This window comes from Dermacentor silvarum, chromosome 3 (assembly GCF_013339745.2).
Source record: "Dermacentor silvarum isolate Dsil-2018 chromosome 3, BIME_Dsil_1.4, whole genome shotgun sequence".
NCBI lineage: Eukaryota > Metazoa > Arthropoda > Arachnida > Ixodida > Ixodidae > Dermacentor > Dermacentor silvarum.
In genome coordinates this window covers 222470326-222495984 of record NC_051156.1, presented here as the reverse complement: position 1 = coordinate 222495984, position 25659 = coordinate 222470326, and the positions used below count along the sequence as shown (strand labels likewise).

The 25659-nt window shown below is 47.9% G+C and overlaps 1 protein-coding gene and 1 long non-coding RNA gene across 3 annotated transcripts in view; one reads left to right on the top strand and one right to left on the bottom strand.

The window, feature by feature from the left end:
* Positions 1-25659, top strand: part of LOC119446750 (solute carrier family 2, facilitated glucose transporter member 1) — an 81749-nt gene that overhangs the window by 20597 nt on the left and 35493 nt on the right. The window contains exon 1 of one of the 2 annotated variants that reach the window (XM_037711286.2): positions 16464-16581. The exons of the other annotated variant lie outside the window; for it this stretch is intronic. Within the exon in view, the coding sequence (XP_037567214.1) occupies positions 16513-16581 (69 nt within the window). The 5' untranslated portion in view covers positions 16464-16512. Of the gene's footprint in view, positions 1-16463; positions 16582-25659 lie in introns of those variants that run through there. 2 annotated transcript variants of the gene reach the window in all.
* Positions 2061-25659, bottom strand: part of LOC125944159 (uncharacterized) — a 42413-nt gene continuing 18814 nt past the window's right edge. Inside the window, exons 2-3 of the long non-coding RNA XR_007466168.1 lie at positions 13428-13637; positions 2061-3406 (exon numbers count right to left, since the gene is read on the bottom strand). This is a non-coding gene — a long non-coding RNA (uncharacterized LOC125944159). The remainder of the gene's footprint in view (positions 3407-13427; positions 13638-25659) is intronic.

Sequence of the window (25659 nt, the reverse complement as noted above, 5' to 3'; positions counted from 1 at the left end):
AATCGCATACATACATCTTGGTAACTTTCACTTCGCTTGAGTATTTGGGTTGTTCTCAATGCTATGTTTTCGTCATTCGTTACCTGCGTCTTTCTTTCTTTCTTTCTTTCTTTCTTTCTTTCTTTCTTTCTTTCTTTCTTTCTTTCTTTCTTTCTTTCTTTCTTTCTTTCTTTCTTTCTTTCTTTCTTTCTCGCGCGAGAAATACTGGCTGCAACTGCGCCGACTACCTCGCAGCTGTCTTCCGCCCTTCACAGCTGTCTAGGCCGGACATACAATTAGATACCGCGACATTACATTGCCTCTATTTTTTATACGACTAAACTTTTGCAGCTACATTTCCGCATGTGCCTATACGTGTTAAGAGCTATTTAATAGTGCTATTTTCAAACACACAGTCGATCGACGGTTCGCTCATACAAATGGAGTCCGTATATTGCACAGGGTGTAGGGAAGGTCAACTAGTGCCTATAATTGAAGTTTACATATAAGCTCTAAATGACGAATCTATTTGAGAGAGAGAAAAAAAAAAAGGGGGGGGGGGGTATCGACATGAGCAACGGAGAACTGTCGCTCGCCATGCAGACGATAGCAGACGGAGGCTCCATTTTATGCAGACGGCCTGCAGATGGCCTGCAGATGCCCGGAAGGCCGCGACAACTTACCTTGCGTGGCTGCGCTCAGCTGTGTTCGCCGTACAGCCCACAACAACCCTGATTTTTCGCGTTGGGTCCTTTTCTTGTGGGGTCGGAGAACTAGCAACCTTATCGAAATAATTAGCAGACTATGGAAAGGCTTGAGGCACGAATCTGTGACGTCCTCGTGAGTGTCCCATAGCAAATCCTTCGGAAACGTCAGCATGGTACATCTGAACATTAGCTCATATACTGGTCATCAACGATAAGTCTCAATTTAGCTGAACACGGCTGAAAAATTCTCGATCTTAGTTCTGCAAAATGATATGGCTCTGACTCAATTTGACCTCTGTAAATTATCCGTAACTTGAAATAGGCACCAACTTTCAGTACCTTGTTTATGAAACTCTGACAAATGGGAAGAGGGGGGGGGGGGGGGGGATGGGAGATGGGATACGAAAGTTAAGTAACAAACCTGCCAAAATTTAGCATTTTGTCTTTTTCTCTTTGCTCCCAACAAGGGCATATACAGTGGCTACATCCTAAAGCTTATTCAACTAGTACCAACTTGTTGATGGAAGAAATTTGTGCGTGCGTGCGCAGCTGTTTATAATTAGGTGTGCGGGATGCCTCTTATACCGCTCGTGTCACTGCCTCATTCTACACGTTGCTAGTACTGTATTGTAGATAGATGACCATGTTTTGTGGCACTCCTTGTCGTTTTCAGTGCTGTGGAGATCGGCTAAAAACTGGTTGTTTCTGTTCTCAATAGTGGCGGTATAATAATAAAAAAAAAAGATTGCTTTGATTCTGCGGTTACCGCAGATACCTCTTGGTTTAGTTCAGTTTCGTGCCGGAAAGAAGAAAGAAACAGAAACTTTTTGTAGATGGTTGATGACATCGGTCGACGTTGCACACAAGCTTGTCAGGCAAAGTGCAGTAGATGAAGTGCAGGAGAAGCAATTCATCACACGTGGAAGTTCATATATTGGTTAACCACGCGCCGTGGACCAACTATGCGTCCCAGTCTTCTCTCTTCTTTTTTTCTTTTTTTATTTGCGAAAGGCCAATGCGCGGAGCGTAGGTTGCAACACAACCAGTGATGAACATAAAAAAAAAGAAAGATAGGAAGTTGCGAAACGTGATACGCTGTTTATCTAGGTACAGCAGCAGTCAAAGGTACCAGCCTCTATAAACATATATGATGATCTCATTAGCATGGATGTCTAGCGGCTAATATAATCGCGTCCTTTCTGCCTCCTCATGTCCTTCTTTACTAACTCGCGCAATGGCGAAATGTTATCGACCGAGCAGGCGCGCTATACTTTTTCCTATCATCCAACCTCATCATTCATATGACAGTCACTTTATCATCGGGCTCTAATAATACCGGCGTCTGGTTGCGCCAGTCTTATTAAGAAAGGTAACTGAACTGAGTTCAAGCGTGGGCTAATCGGTGAATTATGGCTGAACAGCAAAAATGGAAGCGAAAACATAGACTCGGCGTTGACTTCAAATAAGCTATTTAATTTCTCTGCGCGAAGACACGAAAAAAGGAAAGGAATACAGAACTGCCTTATATGCATCTCGTATAGTTCTAATGGAACTAATTTGTCGGATTACGAGTTTGCTGGCATGAAGACTGTAGCGGGTATGTGCCTTGTTACCATAGATATATACTCGTTGACGAGTGAAACAAGGATCAGAGTGCCCAAGAAGGAACGAGCTTAAACCGGCTCGACCGCCATCGGTCGAGCCGGATTAAACCTGGTGCAGCCGAATTAAGCACGCAGTTTAATCCGGTCGAGCCGCTTTAAATTGCGTGTGGTGAGCGCACTTATAAGTTTCCTCCGGCTCACGTGATGTTGATCGAACCGGAGAGAATCAAGCGCGCTCACATACGCAGCGCTGACTTCGAATCGATCTTTCATTCAGCCAATGAAGCGATCCGTGCAAGAAAGCTTTCGTGCAGCGGGGCGGCACCGTTTTCAGTAATAGCGCGACAGGCCAATCTCAAGATTAGCCACGCGTTGTTCGCGCTTCTAGACGGCGCGCTCGGAGGAAATGGACTGGAAGGCGCGGTCGTCGAGGGACGCTTGGACGCGCACCCTTTTGCGTTGTGTGTGTGTGTGTGCGTGCCGCGCCGTGGTGTGACGCACCTCGGGGCCTGCACGCGGACTCGGCGCAGGATGGATGCCGGAGAACATGCCATCGGAAATAAGCCCGGCTGCTTCAAGATTTGGCTCACCTCCTATCAGCGGCCATCGCGGCTCTTATTTCGGGCCAAGGTCGGGGTCTCCGAGAGCCGCGGTTTATTTAGAACAATCCGGCGCAGCGCCGCGGCGCCGCGCATGGCAGTGCGACAGGTCGCGGCGCCGCTCGCAATGGCCGCTCGTCATCGCCCACGTCGTCCGAGAAAGCGCTCCCGTGATTCGGATCACGTCGCCTCTCTGCTGCGCAAACGTCAGAGGGCTTGCGGAGATACGTCTGCCGGGAAATACGTAGCAGCAAGCTCACCTAGTCGTGTTACTGAAGCTAATTTCTACAACGCCGAACACTTTTCCTACCCACGTTTTAATCAATCGTTCCGAAATAAGGCTTGGTCAACAAGTTGGAGCTTAGTGCTGCCGTCGCACGGCTCATCGTCACCGCACTCTGTGGTCGTTCCCCGGTGCCACTCCTTTCGCCACACGCGCTGTCGTATTCTCCCCAGCACTGTGAGAGGTTGACTTTCCCGCAGTGCTTCGTTGTTTAGTGGTTGAGCTCGCCAATTGCTGTAGGGAGAAAACGAAATCTTCGTGTCACATTCGGAGCAATAGTTTCGAACATACCGGGTGTTCAAAATTAAGCTTTACGGAATTTTTAAAAATCGGCTGTGGCAGGTAGCATAATTCTTATCGTTTAGCTGGGTTATTCGAAGAGGCGGACATTAGTAGCACGAGAAATCGAAACGCATATTCAACTAAAAAACCAAAATTTACTAATGAACTTCTTAGTTAATTACTTTACGACACATATTGCAATTTACGAATTGTAGCCGGTGAGTTTGCAAGACGCGTCCACTTGAAATGAATTTCCAGGATGACACCACTTTCGAGATATTATTTCCCAATGTGTGGGACGAAATACAGGGGCGTTCCAGTTACTTTTGTGCTTCAATGTATAAAACAGCGTTTTGGTAAAAAAGTAAGTGGAGCACCCGTGCATTTTTACGGCGAGTTTGATGGCGCATATCTCCAAACTGGTGTCATTCTGGAAATTCATTCCAAGTGGATACGCCTGACAAGCTAACCGGCTACAAATCGTAAATTTCAATCTGTGTCGTAAAGTAATTAACTAAGAAGTTGATTAGTCACTTTTTGTTAATTAGTTGAATATGTGTTTCGATTTTTCATGCTACTAATGTCCGCCTCGTCGAATAACCCAGCTCAATGATACGAATTACGCTACCTATCACAGACGATTTCTAAAAATTCCGCAAAGTTAATTTTGAACATCTTGTATATACATATAACGCGTGGCACCTTCTCGAAATGGTAAAAAAAAAAAGTGCTCGAGTCAGCCTTTCTTCTTTAATTAAGTACAAAATGTCCAGTGTATATAATTTGACGACGTGGCGAACCGAAAGAAATGTCGATGACGCAGCTTCTGAAACAATCCTACTATTTTCTACGTTCTCAAGATATTATGGACAGGCTGCACGTTTGAAAACAATATGGGTCCGACGAAGCACATGTGGTAAATCTCCCAGTCAGGTGCCGCGTTGGCAAAAAGAGCAAGCACATCGAGTTTCGGCTTGGATTTCCGCGTTGACTTTATTTCGTTTTTTTTTTATACGCAACTTTAAAATATCATATTTGATGGAAAACGCTTTCAATCTTGTCCCTATAGGTGTAGAGCTTGTCTTGCGAAATGTATGTCAGTAGGGTTTGTAATTACGGTCCCAAAGCTTCTGCATGCAGAACGTCATTCTATGGGATATTCAATTGTTTTTCAGGTTTGCATGCACCAGCGGTAAATGTCACCTATATTGTCAAACTTCTGCCGGTCGCATTTAGTCCTCAAACATCCATAACCATAGCTTGTGAAAGGAAAACGTTCCCGTTTGAGTTGTCAAGAAAGGCTCCTTATGCCTTCTTCAGACATACTGTGACGCCTCTTACTTGTTGTCACAGCGAGTTCAAGTGCGCTAAATCACACGCATTTCTCACGTCTGAGGAAAAGAAATTTGAGGAAAGGCATCTGAGTTAATTGTCCTTCTGTCCGGCTACTGTGCTCCGAAAAGCCAAACGCTGGAATTTGCATACGTTCCCGTCCTGCTGCCTGTCGTCATCGTCCCCCTTCTTTCCAGCGTTTGACTTCTCAGAGTAACCACACGCAAAAGGAGGCCAACTGGAACGTGTGCGTTATCTGTCAAGGTAGATGAGAAATCTCATTTTTGAAGGGGTGCAGACAGTGAGCCTTGGCACGTTGCCGACAGGGGGCGTGACGGGCCCAAACAGCGTGGAAGGCGAGACGGATTGAGAACGGAGGACACCCTCGTCGGGTGAGCGTGGGCGAGCTTCTGGCGTGCCCATAGCTCCGCCCTCACGCGTGCCGGGGCTTTGCCATCTGTGTTTTGGACGCAAATGCCCTCGGCGAGGGCTCCCTGTGCGCTACATTGCCTTTGCAGTGAACACACACGTAGGAGATGCAGACGATCGGTCTTACACTGAACAGACGCCATGCTTCGCTCAACGTAGACGTAACCTTGCAATGAAGAGTTGTGGAATCTCACAATATGTGCAGCTGTCGGTCAGTAGCAAGATTAGCAGAGTCGCGGCGAAGTGCTGGGGGCCAGGCGATTGCCTTGATGAAGATCATAAACTGTGCTGGAGGACTAACACTTGACAGGAAGACATCACCTCGGGTGTTTCAGATAGTGCTGCTTAAGCAACGAGACAACCTGTGACAGCTGAGGGTGTCACTTCTGCGGCGCTTTCGCGAGGAGGTAATGAACATAATAGCACCTTCAGATAAGTATTAAGTAACTTAGAATCATCAAACACCCTTGCTGTTTAGTACGATGCTGTATTGATCATATTACACCAACTAGCCCAAAACGAGCTTTTGTTTTCGCTATGTTCACCAGCAACATTGATTTCCCCGAATTTGGATCTCTCGTAGCGTTTCTTCACAGTGACTTCTTTAAAGTGAGCAAGGAACTTCTGACGTGCTACTTACAAGCTTGTGCGATAATTCATCTATTTTTGATTTTTTGCACTTCTTATAAAAATAAAATGTTGTTAATATATCAGAAACAATAATAATTGATTGATTGATTGATTCTTATCATAGGAAATGTCCCCATTTGTGTGGCGTGTGTTTCATCTTCCACTGCCTGCCGGTTAGTGCTTTACATATTACTTCCTTTAATTGCTTCTTTAATATTTTTGGGTAGTTTATCTTCAACTCTCTTATTTATTGGACCTAATTTTCTATCGCCATCCTCAGAGCGTCCTTGCCAATGTAATGCTCATTTCTTCTCATTATGCGACAAAACCGTCCTCCTTCTTGAGCTTTGGACGCGATATCCACGGCTGTTACCTCAGATGTCTTCTGTCGGAACTATATTTGCTCACGCCTTTTTACGTTTCAGCCACATCAAAGCTCAGAAGCGTTTCTGTCCTATACAGAATTGCTAGTTGTACGCCGCAGTCTTGTGCACGATTCCTTTCATCTCGGCTGGTATTTCCTTCATCTCATTTTCGCAGTGAGTTTTGTGACATTCGAATGACAGGTGGAAGGAGTGGTTATAATACCGCTTTTATGCCATACACACGGTCCCATACTTATAAAGGCCGTCTTGGTACCGGTTTGGCTTTGAAAGCCGTTCCTCCGGCACGCTAATCGCTCTGTCAAGCCTCCAAGGTCCAGCAGCGGCGTGCCAAGGAGCGGGCACTTGATGTCAGCGCCGTAAGCGACGTTGTTTTTGTTTCGTCATGCTTCGGCGTTTTGCAGCTCTCTCGCTCCCTGTGGGTGCTGTTCATAAAGGGGTGTTCATAAAGGTGCTGTTCATGCACTACACACCTTTGTCACAATCCAATACACGCGCACACGCACGCACACACTTGGTCTTATCAAGGAACAATACAGAACTTCGGTAGCGTATATTACAAACTTCTGGTTATTCGAAGTCTTTCGGGATCCTGGAAGCAGCACATGTATACTTACAAAGGACCGCTTTTAAGGAAGCTAATTTTCTGTCCTCAGGATCTTTATAATAAAAGGTTATTGTTTCTGACCGTTTCTTTAGACTTGCAGAACATCATTGATTTGAAATCACAGGGTAATTGTTGCATACGGTTTATCGCCATTAATCGCGTCATAGAAAAGGCACTCTGCAGCAGGGAGACCGTGCCAGGTGTTGCTCAGGTAAGTCCATTGGACGTGAGGCTGCGACGCGCTCCGCCCACCCTTGTTTCTTGAGAGGAGGGTCACACTCCTTGGAGTGTCCATCTTTGGTTCCAAGACGACGACGATGAGGATCTCTAAGGCACTGTGATGTCAGAAGTGACGGCCCTCGCGCGCACGCTTCGCCGCCTAGCGTCGAGGCACGGAGAGGAAAGGTCGGCGAGGCAGCGGAAGGGAGTCAGCAGTACGTCGCATCTGGGGATGTTTACTTTTCCACTGTTTACAGCGGGACACGGGGGCGCTCTTCGCACATGTTCAGACTAACACAGGTCCGAATAAGGCGCGCGTGCGAAAGTCAACGACCGCGGGGCGGGAATCTCGCGTGCCCTTCGCACCAATTCGGGCCAGTCGAGCTTCTCCCGAGCTGCGGAATTGCTAGCATCGCTTCTAAGCCTCTGAACCCGATGGCCCAGCTCACCCTAGCGGTGCTCATATGGCGCACATCCGCTGTGAGTGACAATACAGCGTTTAAGCTTTGCTGGCCGCCGAGGCGGCTTGACATGATGGGTCGGTGTCCCAAAAAGATGGGCGTTTCCGCGAAAGCAACTTCCGCGCCTGGGCAAAGGTTCATAGAGCGCGACGCATTGAACGGTCAAGCGAAAGCCGAATAGACTACATTCTTTTGTGTTGAATGTTTTACGCAAAGAACAGCCTGCTCAGTGACCACTGGAACGCGCTTGAGGTCATTGCAAATACTTGAGCAACGAGTTAGTTAACTGTTCAGCCGAGAGGCATTTGATAACGTACAGAGAGATATTATGAGGATAACTGAACAAAATGAATGTTCTTTGAGATATTTTTACTGAAGAAACTTAGGAGCTATTGACAACACACGTAGGACACTGAAACCCATAATAAACTACATGTTATTAAGCCGAACTTAGTACGCGGTGGGGGCGACAGTTACTCGCTTCGCAGGCTGCACAATCTGGTGCGAATGCCGGAAAAGGCAGCTGCAGTCACCTGGGAATATCGTCGCCTTCTCTGCCCCGTTCTTCCTTTTCTTCTAGCGCCACAGGTAAGCATTGATGATGACAAAAAAAAAAAAAAAAAAAAGACACCCAAGAGACAGTCGAGAAACCTATACACAATCTCGCTGTATTTCCACACCTGACACAGTGCCCTTATGCTGTGCTGTGTACGGTTCGGGTTATGGAAAGTTTCGACATTTTCGGGTAAAGAAAAGGGGGCTCAGGAAGATGCACTTAGTGTCTACGGCTAGACGACGTGCGTAAGGACAGCAGCAGCCCTTCAGTACTTTCGTCATCTAGCGGCACTCGGCGAACTCCCGTTTCCCAACCACATCGACGACGACGATGGTGGGCAAACGCTCGGTCACATGAGAACGCCGGTCTCTCACTGGACGGAAAAGTTCCTTCGAAGATGAACGAGAAGCTGGCGGGATGCCAGTGCGAGAAATAAGAAATTGATCCCCACGTGCCGTGACAGCGATGGAAAGAAGGCGAATTGATCCGAATAACGGATGCTCTCGCGTTTCCGTCGAACCCCGAGCAAACAAAGGAGTGCGCCACCTATGTCTATGCTCCTGGAGGAGGGTAACTGTTGATGCTAGTAGGAGCGCTGTCCTACAAACAGAATTAGTAAGGCATAGGGTTAACGCGTAACTGTGCAAAGGCTCCGCCATCGATTATGAAACCATCGAACGTAAACCTTTCTCGTGTGTGCAACGATACCCTATGCATCGAAGCGACATTACCTAGATCGGCTCTTTATACAGATATATAGCTCGTGGGTCCCCTTTCCTGTGCCTTGCATCCTCATCACGCGCTCACTACTACTGTAAAATAAAATTAGCAGTGTTGATAAAAGGAGGCACAACTGGTAATGGTAACTGCTTCAACACAACGACGACAAAGTGCGGTCCCTAAGAACAGCAATACCTCGCAAAGCAGCCGTTGCGATGTGCATTACACTGCCCGATAGTGTTGTGAGCGATGAATCTGTTTATCTGGATGGCTAGTTTAATATGTAGGAAAGAGGATACAACTCTCTGACGCACTTCTTTCTATCACTGACCGCTCTCTCCTTTCTTTTAGCTATCTAATCACAAACACTTCGTTCAAACCTTTTACGCCACTTTCTCTAGTTGGATCACCACTTAGCATTCGAAAGTGAAGTCTAGTTCTGCTAAGAGGAGTAGAATGTAAAAGATCAAAGTGCGAAGAGAAAACGCGATCAAACCCAAAGGCACTCCACAAGAAGAACGATATAGTTGTTCTTTACAACGACACTTGTCAGCAATACTGTATAGGCTTGTACAGATGCTACGGTCTAACGAACAAGACTGGAGTTCTTAGGATATAACTCGTTTACAAAAAAAAAAAAAAAAAAAAAAAATATGGTGGCCACAAAGGGCCGTTTCACAAATAGCGGGTGTTGACAGGTTAAGCACAAGTTTAAGTTAAAGCCATGTTCGTCAGCAGCTCCGTATTTGAAGTATATAAAATGAAAGCTGTAAAACTTGGACTATTTTATTTTTTCGTAGTGAAGCCCCGTCAGGCTGACTGGCCTTTAGCTTCACTTCGACTTCTTTTGGATACATATGTGCAGAAATAAAGACTCGCTCAACTCAACTCGGCTCAGCTCAACTTAACTCAATTCACTCAAAATTACGAGGCAGCAAGGGTTAGCGCAGTGTTAGCAGTGACCAGTGCTTTGCTCACGGTTTGACCACCAATGGATTCGCATGTCCCGAGGCAAACTCTGGTATTTCTCGCTCCCATTGTTCCTTTGCGGATAGCAACTGTTAGCGTGTAGCAGGTGCTATAAACGTATACGTCGGTGTTATAGCAGGGACTCGCTGGTTCATGTGGCGCGCCTGGGTGGCGGCCAGGCTGGTCGCGAGGGCCGTTGCGACAGCCGCGACAGCCGCTCCTGACAGCTCGACGGCGACCCACGCGCGCTGCCTCGTTCTCGTCTCCGGACCACATCGACGCGCCCCGCGGCACGTCAGCACGGACCGGCGAGCAATTCGGGGCCCGTTCAGCAACGACCTTGGGGAATGCCGGCAGTGACGCGGCAGTCTGCGTAAGGAGCGACCTCGATTTGATCGACGGCTTACGTCTTGGTGCGCGCTGCTGTCGAGAGCCGGGCCACTACGCGCGTCCGGCAATGACGCGCACACGAACTTTGGGTGAACGGCGCGAAGGCGACGTGGGACAGTCGAGTCACTCGTCCTGTCTTCACCTCCTTCTGCGTGCTCGATGATTTCGCATGATTAAAATTGAAAGGCTATCACCGCACTTAATTGTCCTCTCGATTGTGCCAGCTGAGTTCGTCGCATGCGTGGACAGCCGCTGTCCTTGAGGGCCCACCTGTGGACGCTCTCGCTGTCTTTGGTCCCAGGATACTTATTCGTTGTTGTTCCGTCCCTGTTGTTGATAGACTTGCTCGCAAGACCTAGGCTGACATTTAATGCTTATAGGGGATCTCACCGGCGAGCACGCGCGAAGTCTTGCTCCATTCGCGCTATTGGATTTCAGTGAAAACCGTTCTCTCTCGAAGCTTTTTGAGGCCAGTAATCTGTGAATAATAAAGACATTATGTAAATAGACGAAGGGCAAGGAGAGGGCAGCCGCACTGGAGACGGTCCCTGCTGCGGTTTCCCCTGCAGCGTGACTATCGCTGCAGGGAACACCTGTGGTCCGTATCAAATACGGCTAAATTTCTGCATCCCATTCAGTTCGTGGAGGACACGAGCTGTGCGTGTGGACACTATGTGGAGGATGTCAGCCACCTCTTGCTGGAGTATACGCTCGATTCGATAACCTAAGGCGTTCTTTTTTTCCCGGGAAATATTCATTGTCTCCCAATATCACCGGTATTGGGAGAGCCTCATGGACCAGTGTGGCAACATAAAAGCTGTGGTCGCCCGTAAAACTTGTCTTTTGGACCCAGAAATTTACCGCAATCGCTGACACTTTCGTTTGTTGACTGCACACGTGCATGTGGTTTGGCATGCGTCGTTACACAGCATGCACATAATTATGTTGCGCACTAGCAGTAGATGATATGTGCAGTGTCCGGCGCGTACATCGTGTACAACGCTTTCTGTTGCTCATATTGCGTACAGTTTACTACGTGGCTACGCATAACATGGGTTTTGTGACATGCTCGTGAATTTAATCTTGTCAGTACGCAACGGCACACCTGCTTTCTGAATGCCGTTCCAGTCGGTGGAGTATAAACGCACGCAACAGGCACGCGGTTGCATGTTGCATGCTTTCTTTCAGAAATGGCTATCTTTCGTCTATACTTTCCCAAATGAGATCTCGTGCCGCAATGCACAAAATTGGATCACTCAAGATGAAAGCCAATATTGGAGTTATATTGTAACGTTAGTAGGAGACTGTGTTAGTCATGCAGGTCGGTGAAGGACAACAAAAAGAAAGGCTCACCATGCTTACGTTTGATTGGCCGAGTATCGCTGGCGTAACAATTACTGCACCTGCAGGCACGGGATAGCGGCTGGCAACGCAAAGCAGCAGTCGCGACGATTATAAAGCGCCTTTAAAGAAACTACACGGTGTGACGCCGTTTTTCTTTTCAAAAATTCAAGCTTCAATGTGGGTGGCAGATTTCTCTGTCAATGCGTTCGTACTCAAACACATCGTTCGGTTGAGGAAGTAGGCGCGGGCACTCTTTAGTTGCAACTGCCTGAGATTGCGAATCGCTGCACGTGTTGCTGTACTGCTACATGAATGTTTAACTTTCACGAGACGCTACATGACATATGTCACTATACTGAAGACCATGTGACTACCCAGAGTCAGGCTATGTCGGCCCAGAACCATTGCAGCCTGTCAACAGTGAACATATGGAAGTTACACCTTCTGTTCGACGCGGATTTAATCCTGTTCGTACGCTTGCTCGTGCTATTTTTGGAAGCGTTCGGCTGGCAAGAAACGAGTCCTGAAAGGCGTGCCGAATTTTGGACTGTCTCTAACACGCTGTTTTTCTTATTCGTTGCGTTACTCAAAGGCTAAGCCTCGCTCGATGCGTGGCAGCTGTGTTTGCAGCCAGTCGATCTTCTTTCGCCGATGCGCTTGCCTTCTTGCGCCATGCAGTCTAGACTGACTGAAAGACTGGCGAACTCTTCTTTCATTCTTGTTGCTTCGAGGCTTTTGAACAGTTGTTTACATCGCTTCTATAAGAAAACGAGACTGACAGAAGTGGTGATCGAAGCAATATCATCATCATCATCAGCCTATATTTATGTCCACTGCAGGACGAAGGCCTCTCTCTCCCTGCGATCTCCAATTACCCCTGTCTTGCGCTAGCTGACGGAGCAATATATTGTTGCTTAACTGTGCGATATGTCTTTGGCAGGCGTAGATGAATCCTTAAAGGGACACTAAAGGCAAATACTAAGTCAAGCTAAAGTGATGCATTAGTGCTCGAGTATCTCTAAGGCTTCAATATTATCGCGAACAGAGCCTTAGTAATCGAGAATTTGAGGTAAACGCAGGGCACGATTAGAGATTCCCCCGGGAGATTCAAGTACTTGCCCAATCACGAAGGCACAGTTCATTTAAATTCTGTCACTTGTACTCAACCACTCGTTATAAAAACATCATTGTATTGGATTACAAGAGGAAAGAAAATGCTACTTTGCCAGTTCTATTTAACTTTTAGAGAAGAAAAAAAAACTAATTGACATTACACCGTTGACAACGACGTGGGCGGTCGAAAGGTTTCGTTTTCGCTCGACTCTGCGCCGCCCGCGCTTTCGCGCTTCAGTAGTTCCGTTATCGCGTAGTGCTGCGTTGGTTCTGCTGACTCGCGAAACTCACACAAACTGCAAGTAGCACAGAATTCCACTTCCATGTGATTTCGCAGGATGCCCGAATGGCCAACGCCACTTGACCAAAAGCAGCTGCAGCGGCGCATCGTGCCGCCGTCTGTCGGGTGCCGTTTTACTCACCGACGGCAGCGAAGGGTGGTGATGGCGTATGCAACGTCCCCACTCCCCGTTGGCATGGCGGGAGTTTTGAATTGCCATAGAGGTATTCGGACCATTCAGATGCAATTTTCTCGTAAACTAAGTCTTTTCTTTGCACACAACAAGCGTGGTGAGGTTTCTAGAATGGTATTTAAACAGTCCACGCCGACTTAGTATTTGCCTTTAGTGTCCCTTTAAGAAACGACAAGCAATCCGATAAAGGAGCCGTCCTTATCATCACTTCCTCCTGCACTTTATTCTGGCGTCGGGGCTTCACTTCCATCCCTTGACTTGTTCCGTCATTTCCACACATGCCGCACAGCCAACTGACGAGGTAAAATATAATGAGAGAGCTTAAGCATTTACGACAACATACTTACAGCACCCCGTGACTGAAGTAGACAGGAGTGTTTCACTGCGCCGCATAACTGTATGGTGAAGTAGTTGGCTGCCAGGACAGTATCTGGATAAGATCGAGGAGCTCTTGCGAGCCATCTAGAGTCTACAGTTTGTATGAAGTGAGCATAGTGAGGTTTTTGGCAGATGACGGTGATGACGCTATGGACGCTATGATGAGGACGATGACGAAGCTGGAAAGATCAATCGATCGATCAATCAATCAATCAATCAATCAATCAATCAATCAATCTTTATTTTATGTGCCCGGGAACAACTGCAGGTCTTAATAATAATAATAATAATAATAATAATAATAATAATAATAATAATAATAATAATAATAATAATAATAATAATAATAATAATAATAATAATAATAAATGCATCTGTATTATGATTCCTACTGAACTTCAATAATCTTATGTGTATTAGTAAAATGTAGTGTAAACTCACGTACACAATGAAAAAGTGAAATCAACACAACCACAAGGTGTCCATTCTACCGTTTTTCATCTGAAGTTCTGTATATTATCTAAGGTAAACAATGCAAAACTAGCCAATGTAATTTATATCCTGCCATTATATATCAGTTTATGTTTATGTAAATCGACTAAAGTGATCGCCAGGCACTGAAGCGAAGGAAAGGGCAGTTGAACCTTAAGGTCATGTAAAGGTAATGTGGCAGTGGAAGAGAACACACTATGCATAAGTTGGAGCCAAACTGACGACTTTCTTCATATATTGCTTGCGGTACTCATCCAGCGACATTTGGGACCACATGAGCCTCGAAATATTGGCAAAATAATGGTGTAGCGTTAGTGGTAAAATTCTCCACGGTATTCTCACTGTTCTGTACCATCATTTTTACCGCCACCCGCAGGAGTACGTATACGGCGAGCCTTCCACCGTATACATGTTTAGGGTGGCGGATAGAGCTATAGGACAAGCTTTGCGTGGTTTCATCGAAACATGTACACTCCACTCGTGTACAATTGGGGCATGCATACCGATGGGGTAAAATAAGTAAACTTGAAACTTCAAACATCGCGACCGGCACGTATATCATGGTTAGCTCACCGTGTGCGGCTCGGCAGAGTTGTCTTGAAATCCTGCAGTGTTTCCTCTTTCACTCTGACAACACTGTGTTGCAAGCGAGGTGCGCCTTGCACCTCAAGCCCTGTTGCGCACACGCGGATCCGTCTTCTATACTCTTGCCTTCCTTTTCACGAAAATGCTGTTATGACATGCTCTGTTAGGTACAGCCATACATTGCAGTCGAGTGCTGACTAATTCTGTTCTACATGGTGTAAAGAAGTCAAATCAGCTATACATTCTGCATGAGGAGAACCGGCAAAGCGCTGGCCCATCAACTGGAAGCGAGGAACGCAGATCGGAAATCGTAACGTCCAGCAACGCTATAGGGTGCCAAATTACGCCCGGTGCTGACATCGCTTCGTTGCGGCAATGCGTGGTTGGACAAGTATGTAACTGGACGAATACTGGAACCCGCGCAACGGCTGTAAGGCCGAAAGGGCACCTTTGTCACGTCTACGCCTTCGAGGTGTCATGGACAGAGCGTCTAGCGATCTGGCGGGACAGAAAGGAAGAGTAAAATGAAAATCGGACGTTATGATGCCGCAGATTGACAACGATAATTAAGTTATCGCCAACGCGTGAGCTGGTAGGCGGGACCAGCCTTCCATTTCCACTTTGATCACGATGTCGCTGCTAATGTTGATGAGACACTTGGAGTGACACGTTTCCGGTAATGAAAAGCAAATAATTGCTTTTCATGCGGGCTTACGGCTCGCGCCTCTATTTCGGGACCTCGACATGGATTCTTTATAGAAATAGTAAATGGAGTGATAATCTCGCCTTTAATCTTGCAATTTCTACAACAATCGCAACTTTTTTAGTGACTGATGTTTTGCACTTTAGCGTCTATTGACATAATTTTTTATTCTGTATAATTGGATGCACTGGATATTGCATTGACTGCAAAACGAACTATTTCGAAGGCTTATTGCGCGCAAGCAAATACAAAAGCTACATAGAACAAGTGTGTCTATTCCACTCCACGCTTCCCGAGTTACAGCCACAGTATGCGCAGCCGGAGCCATATGGCCATGCTACGTTGCGCTACGCTATATAGCCATACTAAAGGATATATTAGCCTGCATAGCGGCAATAGCTACGTCATAGCCACGCTATGTGCACGTCTACTACTTCATGCACCGAGTGCAGACGCGTCCATCTATGGCTGCCCAAGGCGCTTTCACGTACGTCCAGTGGTTTTCATTAGCTACTGTGGTACTGCAGTTTTTTTTTCTCAGCTAAGGAACTAGAGTCACAATGTAGTGCTTTCAACGTGATCCATTTCACCGCGCATTTGTCGTGAGAAAGACGACGCGCACTGTTGCGAAAAGAACTACGGCTTCAGCACAACGTGTGATCCACGAAACAACGCGTTCACAGAGAGGGTATTCTCTGGAAGGCGATGCTTTGTGAACATTTCTCGGATAGAAAGGCGCATTGAATGCGGGGCGCGTGCCAAGCTATCGCAGTAGCGGCAGCCGTCCAGGACAGCGCCGTTTCCGCGCGGACACTGGTGGCCTTCATTGGACCCGCGCCTCCTTCTCCGCTGTCCGCCCAGCAGGTTTCATAACCACGTCAGCAGTGGTCATTCCGAAGTCGAAGGGAGCTTCGGTATAACCATCCCAAACGCGGCGTACGTACAAGCTATCGTCTGGCAGTTCCATATGACACATGCGTCGACCCCCCGCTGGGACCGTGACGCCTTCGGTCACGCCGATTATTAACTTGCATAAACCGCGTCCGAATAAGAGCCACCGGCGAGCGTGTGTACGAGTGAGTGCGGACGATGCTTACGTAAGCCGTGGGTAGTTAGCGAGCATTCGCGGGACTCGCGCGAAGACGACGACCACGACGTTCAAATGTGGCGCGTGCCGCAGCAGAAGACCCGTCAGACCAGCGAGAAGGAGCGTCCTTTCCCCGCGCGTCTATTAAAGCCCCGGCGCGTGAGCGCGCGCGCACACTCGACTCGCCATGAGTACCACGAAAGGACAACTCGCCATCATAGCCACCACGGCAACAACCAACGGCAAGCAAAAAAAGGTGAGTGCAGCGACGCCTTTGGCAAGTGACTCTCGTGATGGCCAAGACGATCGCCGTGTGCGAGAAGACCCGTGCGACACTCTCACGGCGACTCGCGCCGTTTTGTCTCAGCTACCCGCCATTCGCTGATTCAAGCGCGCACGTGCATTCGCTCACGCCCCTCCCCCTTTCGTGTCTTGTGATATCAGCTCTGATTAGCCTATAAGGAACTGCAGCCGAATTCGCAAAATTTGTCTTACGCCTACGAGTGCGTCGCGATTAGCAGATTCTCGGGAGCATTCACGATTAGCCAAAGCAAGATAAGATGACGATATCCATAGCGATTGCCAATGACAAGAAGGGGTTGCGCGAAAGAAGTTTCGTAGTGCGTGGTCCAAGCCGTTCGTGACATCTCTCATATTCTGCAGGCTGCTGTTTTTCTTTACAAACGGATCATTCCGCTTTCGCTCGCTGTCGGCCTTTCCCAGACCTCTCGGTTTTTTTCCCTTGAGAGAGAGAGAGAGGAAGAGGGCGAAGGTATGCGTGCATCTGCCGCGTTTCTGAGATTCCGTTGAGTTCTTGAGAAGCTTACGTTGTGCCCATACCGTGGGTTTACCTGGCATTACACTTCCCGTTCGTTTGACCGGTAACTCTGCGATTCCGGCATAGTCTTAAGAACGAAGAGGAATGACGCCGCTTACTTAAGCGAGATAAACACGCCGCGTATCATGGAATAGACGACGGTGTACCTCAGCTTCGACGCATGCTTTCACTGTTACAAGCTTAGCTGAAGTTTTTTCTAGTGAAGACAAGGAAGTAATCTTTGCAGGCTGCACCTGAGGGAGCACTGCACGAGATGAATGGAAAAACGGCTGTTATGGGACCAGTCGACTGCGGAGTGGGCGGAGTAGCCTTAATTCTGATATAAGGTTGCCCAATTTATTGCGCAAACGACGTGAGCCACGAGGAACTGAAGAATCAGTGCTAAGAAAACAGGAGGAAGAGGCGACCCTGTCGTATGAGAATATCTTTCCTGTTCGGTTCGGTGCCCTGAGAGGAAAAGTGAAGCCTGGCGGAGGTAAACATATTCAAAACAGTTGTGAAACCTGGACGACGTATGACGATAAGGCAATACATGTGTGACACGGGAACTTACAGAAAAAGATTGCAGCCTGCTTCTAGAGCGTTCATGATTTTGCCTTTGTTGTGGTTGGGCGAGCACACGACGCAATTATTTCTTGGGCTTGAATGAAGGAAGGAATCATTGTGCAAGCTTTCGTCGCGCCACACGACGGCTGAGATTATGATAAATATCCGCTTTGCTGTTGACAAAATAACAAATAAACAAAAAGGGGCGGAACTCATTACACTCTATAGATATGTATATTATGACTTCTTCTTGGTCGCAAGCTACCAGGTTTGGTGGCAGCATTCTCCAGTTATCAAATTTTTAAGCGTTGTGGCCGTAGCAGAGGTATTGCTACGTGGTTTATGCAGTATTCCCCATGCACCTGTCAGCGAGCAGCTTGCCGGCGAGTGAAAAAAACATAAGAAATCGCGCTTCGAAATGCCCTTGCGCATATATACAAAAGCTGCGCGCAGATACGTCACATAGAGCTTAAATGTGCTTTTGCCAGGGGTGAGTTTTCCGTGTACCGTTTTCCATGCGGAAGTCGAGAGCGAGCGGTGCTTCTTTTTTTTTTTTTTTTTTTTTTTTCACACGCCCCCTTGCTCTGTCGAACACCGACGCATGGAACGTGTTGTTGTCGCGGGCTCTTTGTGATGTGGCACTTCGGCTGCGTCAGGATTTAGACCTGACGGGAGCGTAAGCAATATGCGCCGAGTGCTGTCTGGATAGTCTATCGAAGAAAAAGCGATTACTAACAGATTGGCAAGTCAGAAATCGCGTGCTCAAGAAAAACAATTTTTTTACCTCTTCTTTTTACTTGTGCAGTGCAGAGGAGATAATACGATGATTATTGCGTCTAAAATGCCGGCTAACTGCTCCTACAGTGTCGCATACAGATGTTTATAAATATTTATCTATTGTACCTCAAAAACCTCTGACGCAACTTCATTTTACCATATTAACGGGTGATGCACATCTTTAGGCGAGAGTGCACGTAACGGGAGGTGCCATGCAGGCAGCGCTGCCAAGCATGTCGCTGCGTGGGCACCAACAGAAAAATGGCCTGAGCCCGATCGTCAATTCTATTCAAACTACGAGGCATGACAAACGTATCAGATGTAGCTGCCGTTATGACGTCCAGGTCACGTTTTCTAATTGGCTCAAATAATCGATGACGTTGCATGATTCACAAGCTGCGGCAGTTGAGCCAGTAGTGCGAATCCTGCCTTACCGCGTATAATTTCAAGAAAGGTCTCGCGATAGCACCACGGCACGCCTCGTCTGTAGAGTCCAATGATGTGCGCGGCTGTAAGAAGGTGCTTAATAGAACTGCACTCGTCGGGATGGTATACGTGCATTAGATAAGGTGATGAGTGCTATTTCAAATTACGTCTCCGCAAATTTCAACGAAACTCGCGCTGGGTATGCGCAATCGGAGTACCAATCGGGGGAGCCGGCCGCGACTGCGCCACCATCCCTCGAGACGGGTGCCCCGTGGGGGCAGGAGTTGAAGAAATAAATGGTCCTTTGAAGCCGAGGTCATTCCATTTGCGGCGATGTGCCCTTGGCCACGTTGCCCCCTACTCAGGCTCGAGTGTGTGAGTGCGTGCGGTGATGGGGGGAGCCGGACTCTCTCGCGTTGCGCGCGGGTGATTGAAAGGGTTGCCCGCCGCGGCGCGGCTCGGCCGGCGGAACAAAGTATCACGGAGCGCCCTGTTCAACGCGCCTCGAAGCCACGAATCTGATCACTCTGCGCCGCGACAACAGCGGCTCCTATAGAAGAAAGGGCGAGGAAAAAGAACGCGCGTCTCAACGCGTGAATGCAGTGATTGCATTCACGATCGTACGGTTGCACTGCACCGTACGATCGCCTCTGACAAACAAAAATTACGGTCAGGTGAGGTGAGAACGAAAAAGAAAGAAAAGAAGAATTGCCTCTTTTACGTCCTCTTATTAAAGCCTCACAATAATTTTTGTTCGTCAGAGGCGATCGTTCGGTGCAGTGCAATCATTGCATACACGCGACCGCTGAGTCGCGCGTTCTTTTTCCTCGCCCTTTCTTCTATAGGAGCCGCCGTTGTCCCGGCGCAGAGTGATCAGATTCGTGGCTACAGTGAAAAGGTATAACTTAGCGGTGAGCGGCGCTGGGACCTTTTTACTTCATTTTGCCTAGAGCACCCTCGATACAATCGCAGGTCCATTACAAGGGCTTCGAGTTTAACCACTTCTGGAGTGAAGGAGGGCTGTCTGGCTTGGAGTGTAACGATGGGAGATTATAGAGCGGAAGCCTGTATAACATGTTCGGTTTGATTAACGTTTCGTCTTTTGTGTTGGGCCGTCCCTTGAGCTGTCGGGATTACTGCGTGCACCAAGTCGGGGGACTATCGGGGCGCGCTAACGACAGCTGTTGAACGTCGACGACGGGTGAAATAACCGTCGCACGTGGAGCTGGATGGTCGAAGGCGAAACAAAGTCGCGTCCACGTGCCCAGAGTTTATACACTCGTGTGCACACAGCCGGCACAAACTTGACGGGGCTCTTCGCGGGTTGATTCTAACAGCCACACGCCTGCAAAGGCAAGGCGGCACTCGCTATGGCGTGCGCGCGAACGTTGGTAGTTATCCGTTACAGTGCCTATACGCCCAGCACGAACTCGGAGTCTTCTCGCGGGTCATTAAACTCTCAAAGCCTCTATCACCCTCGTGGTCAGAGGGCATTATCACGAAACGGCGGGGAGCGGCTGGCGTTTAAACTTTGTCTTACCTTTTTAGCGCCCAGCAGTGCGTGCTTAAACATTAGCAAAAACCCACAAGTATTGTGTGCGCAAGGGTGTTTGGCTAGGCCATTACGCCTGTTTGCTTGAGGCAATTTTCGAAGCGCTGATGAGCGCAGGTTCTCTCGCCGTAGAGTGGGTGTAAGTATAAGTGCGTGCCCTCCAAAGCCTTCGAGGCGTTGGTAAAGAGTCCGCCGGTAGAGGTCGAGTGTCTGCAACCTTGCCGGAATTCATCAAGAAGTTGTTAGCCCTGGCTGACTCAAGAGGAGCTGACTGAAAAAGAAGCGACAAAAAATACGGAGGGGGAGAAAAGTCATTTGTCAATGAATCATGCAGTCTTCGAGGGCGCTTCAAGAAAGAAAAAAGGCAACTTTCTTAAATAAAAAAGTGATAAAAAAGAAGTAAGAGGAGTCTGACTAAGGTTCACCTATAACCGCAAACAAACGAGGCTACTATACCTATACTTATTCTCAAGCTAGCTGTGAGGCTCCGAGGTGAACATTCGACTGATATCTGTCTGGTTGGTAACACTTGGTTGGTGATTGTTTAATTATTGCAACGTCTGTAAGACACATGTGCAAGAGTCACCAGAGCGGGGCGTGCCCTGACCCTTTCGCGGGACTTCACTTATACTATTGACTGACTTTAAGGTTTTGTTCGTTTATTTACAACATACTGCTGTCTGAATAGCAAGCAGGCAAGCAAAAAGGACAGTAGACGATAAGGAACAAATAATACGATTGAGACATTAAACCGCAGGCAAAGATACAAAATTCCGATAGGAGAAACTGCGCTGCAAACATGGAAAGACCGTTTGTGAAGCTTATCAGTAAAGCACAAAATTTTGAAGGCGTCGCATTAAATTGCATGATGATAGGTACAATAATCCATGTGCATGTGCTGCAATTCACCTGTCAGCACATAAAATACGTCTGTCAAAATGAGAATATCAAAATCAGGGATGCCACGTGCACGCCGAAAAGACTTGGGTTACAATGCATTGCACTGATTGATTGTCCGCGGAAAGATTTGCTTAAAAAGATTAGTGCGAAGAACGTATGGCAATAGCTGATGATGATGAGTTGGTTGGGTTGCTATACGATCGGTTTGGTGCGAACATTAGCCGAGCGCAAGGTTCGAACAAGTTGCGCTTCGCGCTTGATGGGGAGGCTGAATGAGTCGCAATTTGAGGAAACGAGCGGTGTCAGAATGTACCTCGTCTATCTAATAGACGCATGTACACAGACCAATCAAGCCAATATGTAGTTACATTTCCTCTGTGGTGCGAAATTTCTTCCAACAGCGTACGTGAATAAAAGGGATGAACCATCAAATTTTAATCGCATTGTATTTCCCTCTATCGTCCCTACATATTTACTTTGGATTTCTGATAGCGTGAACTCCCAAGTGCATGCAAGTCATCGCTTAACGCATGCGAACAACTATATAGCGCTTCCTACAACTAAAAAAGAAGAAAAAGCAAATGTTGCCCTACCTCTCGACAGACAGACCTTTAGGCTTTAGAGTTATATTTTAATCCCGGCAATGCGTCGCTCTCGCGTGTACTTCGATGGTTAAAGACGATTATTTCGATTTCACAAGATGTAATATGCACGACAGACAAAGGCTGGACAATATCACTGATGGCATGTGTTCCAAGGGACAGTAGTAAACGAAGTCAGACAATTTATAGTTACGTTGATTGATTTGTCTGTTGACTGACGGAGTACACCGCTATAGCGTTTCACAACTGCATCTCGCCATGACGGCCGCAGTAATAGAGCTGTCCGGATTAAGTTGGACCACCTGGATTTCCTTACCGCGAAAGCTAATTACGCAACTATTTTAACAGCGGAGCTGTTTAAGCCGGGCGTAATGTGTCTGCTGAATCCAAAAAAATGTGGGCTGATCCTGGTGGTAGTGCAGAAAGGGCCCAAGCGCAATGGCACATGCCCCTGTGAACTAGCGAAGGTGTTAACAGCGGAGCTGTTTAAGCCGACCGTCAGTCCATAACGCGCGAACAAAAAAAAACATCGCTGAAAGATGACGTCACCTGCGTTGCCTAGCAACAGCTGGCACAGTTGTGCATGGCTTTGCAAGGCTCCGCGCTGCTTCGCTAGACTTCCGCCAAGCTCCGCTCACCTGCCTATAGACACTGTGCGCAGCGCAAAGCTGAGTTTGATCATGACGTTCCGCGGGGCGGGTGGGACGGTGGGGCTTGACTGTGACGTCAGCGGTGATATAAACGGCTCTTGTGCAGCGGCAGTTCGCCATACGTAGCGATGGGGAGGCCGAGGAAAATCCGCACTCCCGAGGAGGAGGCTGCTTACCGGGAATCGCGACGACGCGGATCATTGCATAGCAAAACCTCGATAAAAAACTTGTAATACGATTAAAAAGCTTGATATAACCTGTCGAAACTTAGGAAATACTAGTGAAAATTAGCAAAATCTTAGCAAAGGCCAAGACTACCTAGATGCCCATCAGCGCTCCACTCTCTTAAGCCTTGCGCGCCTAGTGCATGCAAGCTTCTCCATTTAAAAAAAAATTTTTTTTTCGCATGCGGTCTCCATCGAAGGGAAACTGCAGTGGCCCGGAGTTGAACCTGGGACCTCGTGCTCGCCATAGTCACGAGAAAGTGCAGCTACTTGGTAAAAGAAGTCAGGCGCCGAATTCACAAACCGTTTAGTTCGATCCTAAGGGCTGTTCGCCATTGGTCATCTGCGGTCGCTAATAACATGTCCGGCTTGGCAAGTTGGCGATAAGCCGGTACCTGCTGTTACGATAGCTTCTTTTTTATGACTACGGGACCAGATGTGGAATTTAGGTAAGAGCGTTCGTTTGATAGAAATACGGGAAACTGAAACAATTTAGAGATGTCTTCACGCTGCGCTGAACTATACATAGAGACGTCTACAGATGCTCGTTATAAGCGAACGTAAGCGGTGCGCGCAAACTCGAATAATGCCTGTGCGGAAACCGCTGGCTGTTCTCTTCTCGAAAGCGTCGCAGTGCTGAAGCATCAGCGAATGGGTCACTTACTGACATCAATTTAACGACGCATCCGTGGCAGCCACGGGGAAGCCGAATATTCTGTTGACTACAAATGCGCTCCCTCGCTGTATATCGTATATTCACACTTGCCCTTGTGGTATCTGCCATCTGGTAAGGGGCGGTACATCAAGTAAATGGGACATTTGGGCGCCTGCACTTAGGCTATACCGCAAGAAAGTTTACGATCGAAAGTTTAGATGCTCTTGCATCTTTATGCATGTGCCAATGGATTCCAGCGTTCAAATAGATGTGTCTCTGGAGCGACGAGAAGAGAGGTTTCGGAAGATTTTCGTGTCCGAGAGATCACCAAATACGTCGCTGTGATACTTCACTGATATGATGCACGCTCGCGTGCGCATCGATGGCTCATGCGGGCTTCGCATTTAAGGGCTATTACATTTAAAATGTAAAGACAGGGGTAATTGGAGATCACAGGGGGAGGCCTTCGTCCTGCAGTGGGCATAAATATAATCTGATGATGATGATATTTAAAAAGTATAGATGAGGTGAAGCGGGAACTTATCGACGTGTGACCACCTCGGGCACCGCAGGCGCGGAACCGTCCTCCCGCCTGTGGCATTTGGCGCGCTTTCTTAGTGAGGAAAAGGAGAGAGAGAGAGAAAGCAAGGAGGGGAGAGGCAGGCAGGTCGACCACACGAATGGCCACTTTGCTACCCTACACAGGGGATAAGGGAAATGGGGACTAGAAATGGGGAGAGAGGGAGCGCTGCGGTGCCCGCGGGAGGATGGCAGTACTAGTAACGGTCACTCGGGCACTTCAAGAACTGCACTAGTGTGCGTGTAGTGTTTTGCGCCATGCGACAGATGCGTGTAGCCACGGTAACATTATTTTTTTTACTCAGAAAGTGGTCGGTGGGAGTCGTACTGACGACAGGTACACAGCCAGGCGTGCCTGAGAGGCAAACAAGCTTCATCCTTGACAGAATTTGTTCAGCATCTTGCTTGCATGCTGACACGTGAAGCATAAAAGAAGGGCGCAAAAATTTCTGTTTCTGTGAACTTTAGTATAGACCAGGTATGGTTACATTCCCCTGTTTAGTCGGATAAACATATCATGCGTCGCGAAGAGTGCTTCCCTTCTTTAACGGAGAAACGCCGTTGCACCGTGCACTCGCTTGTACCGGCGCGCTTAACGGAGTTTTTCCGCTTCTATACTTATAGTATAGTGGAATAAGGCTGCGCCTATCGTTACAGGGACGCGCAACCCAGAATTAGTGTATTTGCCTTATTTTTCCTCGCGAGCCAGAATGGGCCATCGCGCGACGATGGTCATTGTGTCTGGCGAACATGCGTTCACGTGACGTTATTGCGTCGACGCAAAGCGTTTACGGGGAAACTGGATGACGCTTGCGGGGCGGAGGGGGCTCGGACTGGCGGAATGAGGAACGCGCAAACGAGGAAGGAGGCGATGCGCGTCACGGCTTGTAACCAGCCGCCGGGTATTATGTACACAATGGCATGCGCGCCTGGGCCTTCACTTTGTCTATACAAATGTTAGCGGCGCCGCTGCGATCAGCTCTTACGCAGCCGCAATGAACGAGCCGCTGCTAAAACATTACGCTTTCGGCCTTGCGTGTGTAGGTGAATTTTCGAAGCGAGGAAAGTTCCGTGCGACGTGCGCCGTATCATGCGGACATGACTTTGCAACGCTGTGAGAGTGACTTCTGCAGTACAGCTATTCGGAGTTCGAATTCACACCCCTGTTCGCGCTTGTGGTTAAAGTGTTTCGTGAGAACCTACATACATTGTTGTGATTAGCCAGCTGATCTGCTGCATCGAATAACATGGAATAATTCTTTTGCGCTGACTGCTTTATAATATGGACTTTCGACTAGCTGATGCCAGCCCTTGCTTTCAGAGCGCTGCACAACGTAGCATATAAATTCGCTGATACGAGCGCTTGCGGAGTGATTGCGAGGACATGCGGCAACGTAATCGTGACGTCCAAAACGGCCAGCATATGCGAGAAGGGCGTTTATTGCTGGTCTTGCAGTATACGATTACGCTAAATTGCTACTTCTCCGACGACTGGCTCGCAGGCGCGTCTCGGTGTCTGCTCGAAGCTGACCGAATAGGCTTTGGAACGTGCGTGAATTGGGCATTATCGGACTGGGTTTGCATT